Source organism: Hemiscyllium ocellatum, chromosome 4 (genome assembly GCF_020745735.1).
Source record: "Hemiscyllium ocellatum isolate sHemOce1 chromosome 4, sHemOce1.pat.X.cur, whole genome shotgun sequence".
NCBI lineage: Eukaryota > Metazoa > Chordata > Chondrichthyes > Orectolobiformes > Hemiscylliidae > Hemiscyllium > Hemiscyllium ocellatum.
In genome coordinates, this window is record NC_083404.1 from 123,510,124 (window position 1) to 123,525,870 (window position 15,747).

Here is a 15,747-nt window from a genome sequence, read left to right on the forward strand (position 1 = left end):
CTGATGGCATTTACAGTAAATTTAGATGCTGAGCTCTATCTCCTTTCCTCACCGAAGAAGGCAGCTCCAGCACCAGCTTGTCTGCTAATTCCAGCAACTTGGCCTTAATTACCTATTGTAAAACCCCCCAAGGACACATCTGTCACCCACAGAAACTCTCAATGACTAAAAGAGCCATTGCTATCCCAAGCACTATTTAAGCCAACCGAACTTAACACCTGGAACAAAAGACACTAACATCTACCACTCGCTGCCTTTGAGTCCATTAACCCTAATCTCAAATCAGAACTATTGAACAAATCCCCGATGAACACCCAGTCTGTAATGGACCATGCAAGAACCCCTCAAATCATTTCAAGGAAGTAGTCCACACCCTAACATGGCTGGTTGTTTTAAGCAGGTGTGATGCAGGTATTCCAGGAAGGTTGCTGTTGGTCAAACCACTTGGTTTTAAACAGAACAGAATTTGTTTATGTTTCATTTGATAATCTTATAAATAAAGATATAGAATACTGAATAACTTACCCTATCCGAAAACTCAACAGATCATCGCAACTTAATGATACTATTCCAAATACTTGCAACAATCCCTATAAATACCCATTGGCTCAAAAGGCAAATTCAAACACTGGGTCTTAGAGGAGAGCTGTCAGAGAGAGAGGAAGATCAGCATGGACCTGCTCCTTTTAGTCCAGCTGCTTTTGCCACTGCCTGACTGCTTTCAGTGAATAGCCAGATTGCCAAAAAAAAAATCAAACCAGAGAAAAGCTGAGCTGGGAGAAGTGGCCACCCCCCTTCCATTGTACTTTTTAAAAAAAAACTTGAAAGCCTTTTGCTTGAGACAATATCTGTTAGTTATAAACAATTTCCCCTAAAACACTTCAAACTGAGAATTTTCAGAGTCTGTGCCTTTTACGACTTCTCTGAAGAAAAAGCAAGGATGTCATAACCTTGTTAAAGGAACAGCATCATCGCACACGGGAGATGAAATATATTATGGATAAATGTGACTCGTCCTTGCTGCCCATGTTCTCAAACTAAACGGGTCCCACCTGCCTGCATTTAGCCCGAATCCCCTTATGTGCTTATCTTATGAACGTTGTAGCTGTACCTATATCCACCCCTTCCTCGAGCAGTTCGTTCCACACACGAATCACCTCTGTGCAAAAAGAAAAAGTTCCCCTCACGTTGTTTTCAAGTCTTTCTCTTCTCACCTTAAAAATGCCCCCACCTTGGGGAAAGGGCTTACTATTCACTGTACTGTATTCTTGGCAACATCCTGGTAAATTTCCTCTGAACCCTGTCCCATTTAATAGTATCGTTCCTATAACAAGGCAACCAGAACTGCACACAGTACTCCAGAAGGGTCCTCACCAACATTCCTGTACAGCCTCAATAATACGGCCCCAACACCTATACTCAAAAGCCTGAGCAATGAAAGCAAGCGTGCTAAATGCTACCTGTGACGCAAATCTCAAAGAAGTATCTGCCTAACCCATTAGGTATGTCTGTTCTACTACACTGCCCAGAACACTACCATTAATTGCCTACATTCTGTCATTGTTAGATTTACCAAAATGCAATACCTCACATTTATCCAAATTATACTTCATTTGCCATTCCTCAGCCCAGTCCTACCTGCTCCAGAGTCAGTACCTTCATCCCAGGAATTAGCTGAATGAAACTTCTCTGTACTGCTCCTTTGTCTTTCTTAAATAATGGGATCAAAATTACACAGAACTTAAGATATTTTGAATTCAATCCCTTTGTACTAAAGGATAGCATTCCTTCCTAATCACTAGTTTTCATTATAGTATGTTGTGATTCATTTACCAGGCTATCCGATCCCTCTGCCGCACAGTGTTCTGTAAACCACTCTTCACTTAAATACTACACTGCTTTTCTATTCTTTTCTATTCTTTCTTAAAGTAAAGAAGCATGCACATGGATTTGCGTGTAAATGTTGAATGGGCTACACAGGTGATTTATTTGTGGTTCTTAGCAGTTAAACTGAAATAGGGCCCTCTTGTGGCACAGTTGTATTGTCCCTCTCCCTTAACCAGGAGCCCAGGTTCAGGTCCCACCTGCTCCAGCAGTTGAAGGTTGGGCTGACGACACTACCATGTAAACTCCTGCAGGGATGTCCTGGAGCTGAGATGACTGACCTCCAACAACCACGGTGGCACAGTGGTTAGCACTGCTGCCTCACAGCGCCAGAGACCCGGGTTCAATTCCTGACTCAGGCGACTGACTGTGTGCAGCTTGCACGTTCTCCCCGTGTCTGCATGGGTTTCCTCCGGGTGCTCCGGTTTCCTCCCACAGTCCAAAGATGTGCGGGCCAGGTGAATTGGCCATGCTAAATTGCCCGTAGTGTTAGGTAAGGGGTAAATGTAGGGGTATGGGTGGGTTGCGCTTCGGCGGGTCGGTGTGGACTTGTTGGGCCGAAGGGCCTGTTTCCACACTGTAAGTAATCTAATGTAAACCACAACCGTCTTTTTATGTGCCAGGTATGACTCCAACCAGTGGAGACTTTGCCCCTTGATTCCTGTTTAGTCCAGTTTTGCTAGGGCTCCTTGATGCCACACTCGATCAAATACAGCTTTGATTTCAAGGGCTGTCATCAGGTCTGGAGCTGAGCAGCCATGGTAGAACCCACATTAGCTGTTAATCAGATTATTGCTGAATAAGTGCTGCTTGACAGCACTGATAATGACACTTTCCATCACTTTACTGATTAAGGGTTGACTGTAGTGTCATTGGCTAGGTTGGATTTGTCCTGCCTTTTATGTACAGAACATACCTGGCATTTTTCCTTATTGTCAGGTTGATACCAGTTGTAACTGGAAAAGGTTGGCTGGGGGAAATGGCAAGTTCTGGAGCACAACTCTTAGTATTATTGTCAGAACATTGTTGTGCTCATAGCCTTTGCAATTTCCATTGCCTCCAATACTTTTTTTTATATCTTGTGGAATGAATTGAATTGGCTGAAGACTGGCATCTGTGATGCTGGGATCCACTGGAGGAGGTCAAGATGAATCATCCACTTGGCATTTCTGGCTGGAGATTGCTGCGTATGCTTCAGCCTTGTTCTTTGCACTGATATGTGGGGCTCTTTCATCATGGAGGATAGGAATATTTGTGAACCCTCCTCCTTGAGTAAGTTATTTAATTGTCCACCACCAATCATGACTGGATGTAGCAGGTCTGCAGAGCTTAGATTTTGTCCATTGAGAGATTGCTGCGCTCTGTCTCTCACTTGCCGCATGCAAATCGTCTTCTTTGGTTGATACCTCATTGTTAGGTATGTCTGGAGTTGCTTCTGGCATGCCCTCCTGCATACTTCACTGAATCAGGATTGATTCCTTGGCTTGAATCGAGTGGGGTTATTCCAGGCCTTGAGATTGCTGGAGTACAATTCTGCTGCTGTTAAAAGGTCCACACGCCTTATTGGTGCCCAGACTTAACTTGCTGGATCTGTTAGAATTCTGTCACATTTAGTGTAATGATAATACCGCACAACAAGAGAGAGGGTATTCGCAATGTAAAGGAGGAACCTCATCTCCACAAGGAACATATTTATGGGTTGGTGTTGGTGATGGAATCGCGTAATAGTAAACACACATATGTGAAGACTTGTGCTTTAAGCGTTCACCTATTCATTAGTTGCATACGGCCAATTTACAATGATGAAATGTGTAATAGCAGAAAGGACTGTAATACCTTCTGCACAGTTAATCCGACAGCTATGTCCTTTAGGATCAATCAACTCGATCAGTAATACTGCTGCCGACACACTCTTGGTGTTGGACATTGAAATTCCCCATCCAGAATGCATTCTGTACTCTTGCCACTCTGTTTCCTCCAAGTGCTGCTTTACATAGAGAAGAATTGATTCATCAGCTAAAGGAGGATGGTACATTGTAATCAGCAGGAAGTTTCCCAACTCGGATTTAACTTGATTTCACGATACTTTGTAGGGTCCTGGATCAATGTTGAGGATTCCCAGGACAACTCCCTCCTGACTGTATGCCACTATGTCCTGCCATTGGACAGGACATATCCAGAGATGGTGATGGTAAAGTCTGGGATTTTGTCTTTAAATGCAAATTTGACAAAGCTGCTGTTGTTGCTTCTGGTGCTTAGGGCGACACAACGTCGCCCTTACAGTTGCATTTCTTCAAGATTTTGTCACAATTTTTACACCTGTGTGGCTTGCTAGGCCATTTCAGAGGGCAGTTGAGAGTCGATCACATTACTGTCGGTCTGGGGTCACATGTAAGCCAGACCAGCTGAGGATTGCAAATTTCCTTCCCGAAGGATACTAGTTGAGGCAAATGGGTTTTTCCAACAATTGACAATGGTTTCCTGGTCATCAGATTTCCAGAATTTTAAAATTAGATTCAAATTCCAACATCTGTCATGGCAGGATATGAACTCTAGTCCTCAGAACATTAGAACATTTGCTGAGTTTCTGGGTTAATAGGAGAAAGTGAGGACTGCAGATGTTGGAGATCAGAGTCAAAATGTGTGGCAGTGGAAAAGCACAACAGGTCAGGCAGCATCTGAGGACCATTGACTCTCCGCTCCTCTGCTGCCTGACCTGCTGTGCTTTTCCAGCACCAGACTTTCTGTTTCTGAATTAATAGTCTTGCAATAATACCACTCATTTTTCACCACTCCTGTTGTACGTTCAAAACTAATCACTACTTATTAAATTTATGGAAAGAGGCATACAAGCATCAAATACAGCTTCCTAGAAATAATATAAAAGAAATGTTAACGTGTTTTCAAAACTTTTCCCAAGACATTGCCTCACCTTTTCCATTTGAACTGACAAGATACTCTTTCTTTTGATTATTCTCTTGTACTTATGTGTTGACTTCACTAAGGTAACCAACTCTGGGAGATAAAACCTCTACCACCCAATGAGTATCTCTGAACCACAGGTTTTTGGTTTACATCCCTTTGCAATTCTCCACCAAATCTCCTCACTTCCCAGCACTAGAGACCATCCAGCTCTTAACAACATGCATTGAAAGAAAGCAGAGAAGGAAGAAGGGAAACAGGGGGATGTTGGGTAAGTGGAAAATGAGGATGGAGGGGGAAAGTAAACAGGAAAGACTATGGTAATATTTAAATTTATAATACTGTATTATGCTGTAATAACTTATAGTAAATAGTGCCAGAATCAAGGTACAGAACTGAATCTACAAAGAATAATTAGAAGATTGCCATGTGGAATTAGGATATTGAGACCTAACTGAAGGAAGAGCATAATTGGATATTAAATATTCCTGGTTATAGGGTATTCAGGAAAGGTAGGGAATAAAGAAAAGGTGGGGGGATTGATGATCTTTAGAACTGAGGGTTTAAGGACAGAATCAATTTGGCTGGATGCAAGAAGGACGCATCTACATTGCTTGCTGTGGTCTGCAGACTACTAATGGGAAGAAATGTGCAAGGGAACTACTGAGAGGTGCAAGCATCATAGAGTATTTACGTTGGGGGCTTCAATTATCTGAATAGCCCAGACACCAAAATACCCATGACTTTAATACATGTATGTATGGGAACTGCAGGAAAAGCCTATGACCCAAAAATATGTGGGGAGGTTAATGGTGAGGAAGACAGTCTGCAGAGAGATACTGACAGGTTAAGCAATTGAGCAAAAACTTAGCAGATGGAATATAATGTGCAGAAATGGCAGATTATACACTGAACATCTGAATATTACTCCAATTGAGAAAGGCTTCAGAAAACTATGCAACAGGAAGATTTGGGAGTCCTTGTCAGTGAGTCACAAAAAGCTCGAATCTAAGTTCTGCAGGTAACAGGGAAAGCAAATGGCCTTTATTTCAAAGTGACTAGAATGTAAAGGTAGGAAAACTATACAAGTGACCAGTCAGACTACAGCTGGAATGTTGCGAATTGTTTTGAGTCCTTTATCTAAGGAAAGAAATACTGGAATTGGAAGCCGTCCAGCGCAGGTACCCATGGCTATAACTAGGTATTGAATCACTATCTGATGAGAAGAAGCTGGGTAGATTTGGGCCTGTACTCATTGGTATTTAGAAGAATGAAAGTTGTCCATTTTGAATATAGCTGAAAATGTGTTGCTGGAAAGGTGCAGCAGGTCAGGCAGCATCCAAGGATCAGGAGAGTCGACGTTTCGGGCATGAACCCTTCTTCAGGAATGAGGAGCGTGTGCCAAGCAGGCTAAGATTAAAGGTAGGGAGGAGGGACTTAAGGGAGGGGCGTTGGAAATGCGATAGGTGGAAGGAGGTTAAGGTGAGGGTGATAGGCCGGAGTGAGGGTGGGGCGGAGAGGTCTGGAAGAAGATTGCAGATTAGGAAGATGGTGCTGAGTTTGAGGGTTGGGACTGGGACAAGGTTAGAGGAGGGGAAATGAGGAAACTGGAGAAATCTGAGTTCATATCTTGTGGTTGGAGGGTTCCTAGGTTGAAGATGAGGCGCTCTTCCTCCAGCCGTCGTGTTGCTATGGTCTGGCGATGGAGGTGTCCAAGGACCTGCATGTCCTTGGTGGAGTGGGAGGGAGAGTTGAAGTGTTGAGCCACGAGGTGGTTGGATTGGTTGGTCCGGGTGTCCCAGAAGTGTTCTCTGAAACATTCCGCAAGTAGGCAGCCTGTCTCCTCAATATAGAGGACCATAGCAACACGACAGCTGGAGGAAGAGCGCCTCATCTTCCGCCTAGGAACCCACCAACCACAAGGGTTGAACTCAGATTTTTCCAGTTTCCTCATTTCCCCTCCCCCAACCTTGTCCCAGTCCCAACCCTTGAATTCAGCACCACCTTCCTAACCTGCAATCTTCTTCCTGACCTCTCCGCTCCCACCCTCACTCCGGCCTATCACCCTCACCTTAACGTCCTTCCACCTATCGCATTTCCAATGCCCCTCCCCCAAGTCCTCCCTCCCTGTCTTTAATCTTAGCCTGCTTGGCACACTCTCCTCATTCCTGAAGAAGGGCTCATGCCCAAAACGTCGATTCTCCTGCTCCTTGAATGCTGCCTGACCTGTTACGTCTTTCCAGCAACACATTTTCAGCTCTGATCTCCAGCATTTCCAGAATCTGCAGTCCTCACTTTCTCCATATTGAATATAGAACAATACAGCACAGAACAGGCCCCTTCGGCCCTCGTTGTTGCGCCGACCTGTGAACTATTCTCAGCTCGTCCCCCTACACTATCCCACAATCATCCATGAGCTTATCTAAGGATTGTTTAAATCTCCCTAATATGGCTGAGTTGACTACATTAGCAAGTAAGGCAATTCCCCCCTTACCACTCTCTGCGTAAAGAACCTGCCTCTGACATCTGCCTTAAATTCATCACCCCTCAATTTGTAGTTATGTCCTCTTGTACAAGCTGACGTCACCATCCTAGGTAAAAGTCTTTCACTGTCTCCCTTATCTAATCCTCTGATCATCTTGTATGTCTCTATCAAATTCCCCCCTTAGCGTTCTTCTTTCCAGTGAGAACAGACCCAAGCCTCTTAGCCTTTCCTCATAAGGCAACATCCTGGTAAATCTCCTCTGCACCTTTTCCAATGCTTCCACATCTTCCTGTAATGGAGTGACCAGAACTGTACACAATATTCCAAGTGTGGCCACACCAGTGTTTTGTATAATTACAGTTACGGAACTCAATCCCTTTACCAATGAAACCTAATACACCATATGCTGCCTTAACAGCACTATCCACCTGGATGGCAACTTTCAGGCATCTATGCACATGGATTCCAAGATCCCTCTGCACATCCACACTACCAAGAATCTTTCCACTGAGCCAGTACTCTGCCTTCCTGTTATTCTTCCCAAAGTGCTTCACCTCACATTTAGCTGCATTGAAATCTATTTGGCACCTCTCAGCCCAATTCTGCAGTTTATTTACTTCCCCCGCAACCTGTAACATTCTTCCAAACTGTCCTCTACTCCACCGACTTTAGTGTCGTCTGCAAATTTACTAATCCATCTACATATGCCTGCGTCTAAGTCATTTATAAAAATGACAAACAGCAGTGGTCCCAAAACAGATCCTTGTGGCACACCACTAGTAACAGGACTCCAGACTGAATATTTTCCATCAACCACCACTCGCTGCCTTCTTTCAGAAAGCCAGTTTCTAATCCAAACTGCTAAATCACCCTCAATTTCTTGCCTCTGCATTTTCTCCAACAGCCTACCATGTGGAATCTTATCAAAGGCTTTACTGAAGTCTATATGTATACCACATCAACTGCCCTACCCTCATCTACATGCTTGGTCACCTTTTCAAAAAACTCAGGTTTATGAGACACGGCCTGCCCTTGATGAAACCATGTTGACTATCTGAAATCAAATTGTTGCTTGCTAGATGATTATAAATCTTATCTCTTATAATCCTTTCCAAAACTTTTCCTACAACAGAAGTAAGGCTCACTGGTCTATAATTACCGTAGTCATCTCTGCTGCCTTTCTTGAACAAGGATACAACATTTGCAATCCTCCAGTCCTCGGGTACTAAACCTGTAGACAATGACGACTCAAATATCAAAGCCAAAGGCTCTGCCATCTCCTCCCTCGCTTTGCAGAGAATTCTCGGATAAATCCCATCTGGTCCAGGGGACTTGTCTACTTTCACTCCTTCTAGAATTGATAACACCTTCTAGAATTGATAAACTAACCTCGATCCTTTCTAGTCTAATATCTCGTACTTCATTCTTCTCCGCTACAATATTCTTCTTTTCATGAGTGAACACCGATGAGAAATGTTCGTTTAGCACCTCTCCGATCTCTCCAGAGTCCACACTCAACCTCTGTCTTCAACTGGCCCTATTCCTACCCTAATCATCCTTTTATTTCTCACATACCTAAAGAAAGCTTTAGGATTCTCCTTTATTCTATTTGCTAAAGACTGCTCGTGTCCTCTCTTTGCTCCTCTTAACTCTCTCTCTTTAAATCCTTCCTAGCTGATCTGTAACTCTCCATCGCCTCATCTGTACCATCTTGCCTCATCAACACATGATTCTTGAAAAAGGGCTCATGCCCGAAACGTCGATTCTCCTGCTCCTTGAATGCTGCCTGACCTGCTGTGCTTTTCCAGCAACACATTTTCAGCACATCAACACATAAGCCTCCTCCTTCTTCTTCTTCTTAACAAGAGATGCAATTTCTGTAGTAAACCACGGTTCCCTTACCTTCTAACTTCCTCCCTGCCCAACAGGGACATGCCTATCAAGGATATGCAATACCTGTTCCTTAAACCAGCTCCACATTTCGATTGTCCGCATTCCCTGCATTTTGCTACCCCATTCTATGCATCCTAATTCTTGCCTAATCGCATTACAATTGCCCTTGCAATTACTCTTGACCTGTGGCATGTACCTATCCCTTTCCATTGCTAAACTAAACTTAACTGAATTATGGTCACTCTCTCCAAAGTGTTCACCTACAACTAAATCGATCACATGGCCTGGTTCATTACCAAGCACCAGATCCAGTGTGGCCTCCCCTCTTGTCGGCCCTTTGACATACTGTGTCAGGAAACCCTCCTGTACACATTGGACAAAAACTGATCCATCCAACGTGCTAGAGCTATAACATTTCCATTCAATGTTGGGGAAGTTAAAGTCCCCCATAATGACCACCCTGTTCCTTTCACTCCTGCTCAGATTAATTTTGCCAATCCTCTCTTCCACCTCCCTGGACCTCTGCGGAGGTCTATTTAAAAAAAAAACTCCAAGCAGTGTGACCGCTCCTCGCCTCTCCTGTTTCTAACCTCAGCCCACACTACCTCAGTAGACAAGTCCTCATCAAAAATTCTCTCAGCCACCGTTATACTATCTTTGACTAACAAGACCATGCCTCCCCCGCTTGCCTGTTTTTAATGAAAGATCTAAACCCTGGAACCTGCAACATCCGTTCCTCACCTTGCTCTATCCATGTCTCCGAAATGGCTACAACATCGAAGTCCAAGGTATCTATCCTTATTTTGGATACTTCTGGCATTGAAGTAGACACACTTCAAACCAGTTTGCTGTCTGCCAGCACATTCCTGTGACTCTGAAATATACAAGATTCTTAGGGGACTTGACAGGGCAGGTGCAGAAAGATTACTTCCCGTTGTGGAAGAGTCAATGACCAGAGAGCACAATCTCAGATTAAGGGATTGTCCATTTAAGAGTGTGATGAGGAGAGACTTTTTTACTGAGGTTAGTGGATCTATGGAACTCCTTACCACAGGGGGCTATTGAGTCTGGGTAATTAAGTATATTCAAAGCTAAGATGCACCACTCTTTTTACTAAGCAAGTGAATTAAAACCCTTTCTAAAAGATGAAAAACTTAACAACAGTAGAGATTTGTTAAATGTATCATTTTAGTTGCATGACACCGTAATCGTTTGCTACACATTCTATGTCTTACGGTTCAACTCCACAACCACCTGAAGGAGGAGTGGCATTCCAAAAGCTCGTGCTTCTAAATAAACCTGTTGGACTATAAAGTGGTGTTGTGCGATTTTTAACAAAATTTATAGCCTGAGAAATCACTGGCAGAGAGATCAAAAGATTAAACACATGGTATGGAGTATCGATAGGTGTGAGTAGAGTCAAGAGTAGAGTGGTGCTGGAAAAGCGCAGCAGGTCAGCCAGCATCCTAAGAGCAGGAAAATTGACGTTTCGGGCAAAAGCCCTTCATCAGGAATGAGGCTCAGAGCCTCGGGGTTGGAGAGATAAATGGGAGGGAGGTGGGGCGAGAATGTTGCTAAGAGTGCAATAGGTGGAAGGAGGTACGGGTAAAGGTGATAGGTTGGAGAGGAGTGTAGATCAGATAGGTGGGAAGAAGATTGACAGGTGGGACAGGTCATGTGTACGGTGCTAAGATGGAATGTTGGAACTGGGGTAAGGTGGGAGGACGGGGAATGAGGAAACTTGTGAAGTGAACTTTGCCATGGTTTTGGAGGGTCACAAGGCGGAAGATGAGGTGTTCTTCCTCCAGGCAGTCGGGTGGTGAGGGAGTGGCGTTGGAGGAGGCCCAGGACCTGCATGTCCTCAACAGAGTGGGAGGGGGAGTTGAAATTTTCGGCCACAGGGCGGGGTGGGTTTGATTGGCATGAGTAGAATGTCAACAGCTGAATAGCAAATGAAGGAATAACCTATAATATGATTAAATGAGGCAGAGAGATAATTACAAAATATTAAAAGTAAAGCAGTGCTGGAGATAAATCAAATGATTGGAATAACATGATTGGTATAAGAGTCGCATTCTGAGGGTCTAACCAAAGTAAATCAAAACTGTACAAACTAATTAAGGTAGAGAGATCATAACAATTTTATCAAGATGATGGCGTCAAAACAGTAAGGAAGATTTTTACAGACACAGAAGTGTGGTGGGGGTCACATGATGCAATGTCCACTTTGAGTTCTAGAATAGATCTTCCAGCTTCAAGTGCTTTTTAAGAATCTTTCTTTGCTTTTACGAGTTCAGGGTATTCCTTTATTTATGTTTAGTGTATGTATTTTAGCAGACATTTTAGTATCCATGTTTCAATTTTTTTATTCCATTTTTCCTTTTTCTGAGGCATGAAGAAAGTGGAAAAAATGTAACAGTTTTTCATTGTTACAACTTTAGTGTCTTGATCATTTGTGAACACATACTTTATCTTAAAATTACTTTGGACTAACTGTGAACTCATTATAACTTCTGCAACATCTTGACCAACTTATGTTATCATTTATTCTAAATAGGAAAACTTAGCCATGGTCCAGTGTAACACCATCTGCTTCAAACTTCACTTTAGTTTCCTTTAATGCATTCTTTCCAATTATCATTGTTTATGTCTTTTTGGTATTCATTTATATTCAAAACGTCCATTTTATTTTATGTACAATATTTTATAGGGTCTTTTCAGATTCTGCAAGTAATGCTATGTTACCAGCATGCTGCTGATATTTTTTGCCTCCATATTTTAACTCTTGGAAATAAATTACACCTTATCATAATGTAAAAATCTGTAGTAGGTTATTAACTTTAGGCCGAAGGTTAAATGGTTGATTTCAAAATTGGTATTTAAACTGCAGTTAAACTTTTCTTTTGCTAAGCTGTACAATTCAATTTAATTATATATCTGTGTCATGTTTCAGGGTATTATTCAGAAGATTGTAGATTCTCACAAAGTTAAAAATGTGGCCTGCTTTGGAATTCGACTCAGTCATATGCGTTCTGAAGAGGTCCACTGGCTGCATCCAGACATGGGCGTTTCACATGTACGTGAAAAGTTTGAGCAGCATCATCCTCCAGAAGAATGGAGGTAAGAAAGACCATATACTATAATCAAAACCGTATACAGTGACGCACTAATAATCAAATCATGAAGATGCAAGAGTACTTGGGTCTTTGTTGGCTTCAGGTTCCATTTATATCCTATCCTGGAGCTGATAAGTTTGGAGTTCAAGCAGCAGCTGAAGACACTATGGCACATCTCTGAAGCTAAGAGTTATGTGGATAGGACATTTAGAAATGTCGATACACCGCACCTTAAGAGGAAAGAAGGGACTGGGTGACCACTAGGCAGTTCAAGAGAAACCAGCGGGTGTTATAGGAGTCATTTTTGTCTCCCTTTCAAATCTGTTTTCCATTTGGGAAGCTGATGAGTGTGCTAGTTCCTCAAGGGAGTGCAGTCAGGGCTAAGCTTCTGGCACTGAGTGACCAGATTATATAGAGGTGAGGAAGAAAAAGGAGGAGCCATAGTGATAGGGGTTCATTGGTTAGGGGAGCAGATAGGCATCTCATTGGCTGTCAACATGACTCCAAGATGATCAGTTGCCTCCCTAATGTCATTGTCAGGGATTGAACAGATCAGCTCCAGAGCATTCTTCTGGGGAAGGGTGAACAACCAGAGGTGGTGTCTACATTAGTACCAGTGACTAAAGTAGCAAGTGGATGTGGTTCTGAAAACTGAATTTAGGGAGCTAGGACGAAAGTTAGCAACCAGGATGTGAAATCTAGAAATCTCTAGATTACTCCAGTACCACTTGCAGGTTAGTTCAGAAGTAGGAAGATATGGCAGATGAATGCATGGCTGGAGAGATGGTGCAGGAGGGAGGGCTTTAGATTACTGGGACTCTTGGACTGGCTCTGGAGAAGAAGGCACCTTTACATTTAGGTGGGTTGCACTGAATAGAGCTGGTCGTTCCTTACAGGCATTTTGCGAGTGCTTTTGGGAGAGTTTTAAACTTAAAATGGCAGGTGTGTGGAAATAGTAGAGGAGAATACAAGGATATGTAAAATATCTGGGTATACAGATAGCACTGGCACAGAGAGTGATCATTTAACAGGTGAAGTTGAAGCAAGGGAGTAAGAAATGAAGTCCAAGACAGAGTTAATGAAATGTATGTAAATGCATTGTAAATAAGATTGGGAGTTACAGATGAATATTACCATGTGGAAATATGATGCTGTGGTAATAATAGAGACTTGGCTCAAGGCACAAAAGCCATAGGTCTTACATATTCCTTAGTATAAGTTGGTCAGAAAAGATAAAAAAGACCGAAAAAGTAGTGGTGTTGGTTAAGGAGGCATTGCAACATTAGAGAAAATGGATGCATCAGAGGTTTTGGACCCTCATTGAAAATATGAGATCTGAGTCGAGGGATAGATTCAGATGACCTTTATTGTAATTTAAACTCCCCCCCCCGTCAGTCCAACCATGGTCATTCAAGATGTCTTCCAGACTCTTATCTCCTCTATTGAGACTTTCACATGGATACTGTATTCAAGTAATATTTACCAGTGGCACAGTGTTAACTGCTAATTAATTGGATGCTTACCTGTTGCTTCAGAGTGTTTTAAATTTCTCCTTACAAGAAATAATATTGATTTTTGACAACTTTCAATAAAGTTATGTGGCTATGCCTAATGTTAGAATTCTTTAGCTAACAAGTTGTGCCTTAATGTGTTCATTCAGTTCACGTTCCATTGTTGGCTAAAGTCTATATTCATTTCTCCCTGCAGTGATACAGGAGGTTTTTTTTAATTGTCTGAAGCTGGATTGAATCTTTTTCTTTAATGCTTTTCTATAACTAATTCAGCTCTATAATTATTGATTAAACAACTAATTAGTGTGCTGCAATTGTTCGACCAGTGATTAATCAAATGTTAAATGTTATTATCTATGTCTGACAGCTGCTGTTAGTAAGATTACATAATTCAAATGTTAAATATTATTATCAAATTCACATGCTCATTCAGCAACCTTAAAATGTTTCTGTCAGCCTTGTTAGGCTGTATTAGTGGTGGGCAGCCATCGGCCATTTTGTGTTATTTAGTTATGGGCAGCCCTAACAGAGGGTTATAGGACATAGTCAATTTGGCTGGAGTGAAGGAATAAAACAGGTACAAATAAAATTACATTGCTTGGTGTAGTCTGCAGACCATTAACTAGTGGAAAAGATATTAAAGAATAAATCTGCAGGGAATTTATAGAGAAATTATGTCAGTTATAATGGAGACTTTCAATTTCCCAAAAGTAGACTGGGATACTGATGGTGTAAGGCATAGTGAGGGGGCAAAATGTTCCTAGATTGCATTCAGGAGAGTTTCCTGAATGATGTGTACAGCAAGATGTGTACAGTCCATGAGGAAGAATGCGAAAGAGGTGGGCCAAGTAGATGAAGTGTCAGTAGGGGGACATTTAGGAGACAGATCATTATATCACAAGGTTCAGAATGGTGGCAGAGAATGATATGCAACAATCCAGAGAAAGAAAAGTAAATTGGTGGAGACTTGATTTTAATGGGGTAAGAAATTTGAGAGGATTGGCTGGAAAAAGAGAAACGGGGCAAACGTAATCATCTTCAAAGAGCAGGTGATTCAGGTACAGTCGAGATGCATTCCTATTGGAAAAGGTAGGACAAACAGGCCCAGACTTGCCTAGATAACAAAGGAGATAGAAATGAACATTAGAAAGAAGGAGTGTACGTTTGACAGGTGTGAGGCAGAAAATACATTTGAGAATGAACAGAATACTGACGGTTTAAAGGAGAGGTGAAAAAACAAATAGGAGAAACAACGAGGAATTATGAGATAAGCCCACTCAACATAAGGGCAATTCCCAAGTCCTGTCAGGCATATAATGAGTAGAAGAGTGGTTAAAAACTGAGTGAGGCCGATTAGAGACAAAAAGGGGATTTACACATGGAGGCAAGTGGCATGGCTGAGATATTACATGAATACTTTTCACCCTGTTTACAGAAGACAGGCTGATATCCAAGTTATGGTGAAAGAGGAGGAAACTGTCACTATAAATGTTCAAAATTAATAAGGCTGAAGTCTTAAATAGATTGTTGGTACTTAAAATTGACTGAGGAACGAGGACTAGATAAGAATTAAGGATTTTGAAGGCAGTTGGGATAGAAATTGTGGGGGCACTGGCCATGATCTGTTTGTTATCCTTAGACGCAGGAGGTGTTTGTGGAGTGTAGGGGTTGCTGCCAGAAGCAAATTACAAACATTTATGCCTTGTTCAAGAATAGTTATAAGGATAATCTGAGCAACTACAGACCAGTTGGTTTAACTTCAGTGTTGGAAGCTTGTCGAAACAATTATTTGGCATAGAATAAGTAGACACATTGAAGAAAGTGGGTTTATTAGGAAGAGTTAGAATAGATTTCTAAAGAGGAGATCATGTATAACTAGCTTGCTGGAGTTTCTTGAAGAGGTACTAGGCTCAATCAGGATAACCCTGTTGGTGTG

At 42.2% G+C, this 15,747-nt stretch overlaps 1 protein-coding gene across 9 annotated transcripts in view; it reads left to right on the top strand.

Moving 5' to 3' along the window:
* The window catches only part of LOC132815081 (focal adhesion kinase 1), a 557,743-nt gene that overhangs the window by 274,703 nt on the left and 267,293 nt on the right, over window positions 1–15,747 (top strand). For all 9 annotated transcript variants that reach the window (XM_060823816.1, XM_060823815.1, XM_060823817.1 and 6 more), the window contains one exon: window positions 12,138–12,304. In XM_060823816.1, coding sequence (XP_060679799.1) covers window positions 12,138–12,304 — 167 coding nt within the window. The remainder of the gene's footprint in view (window positions 1–12,137; window positions 12,305–15,747) is intronic.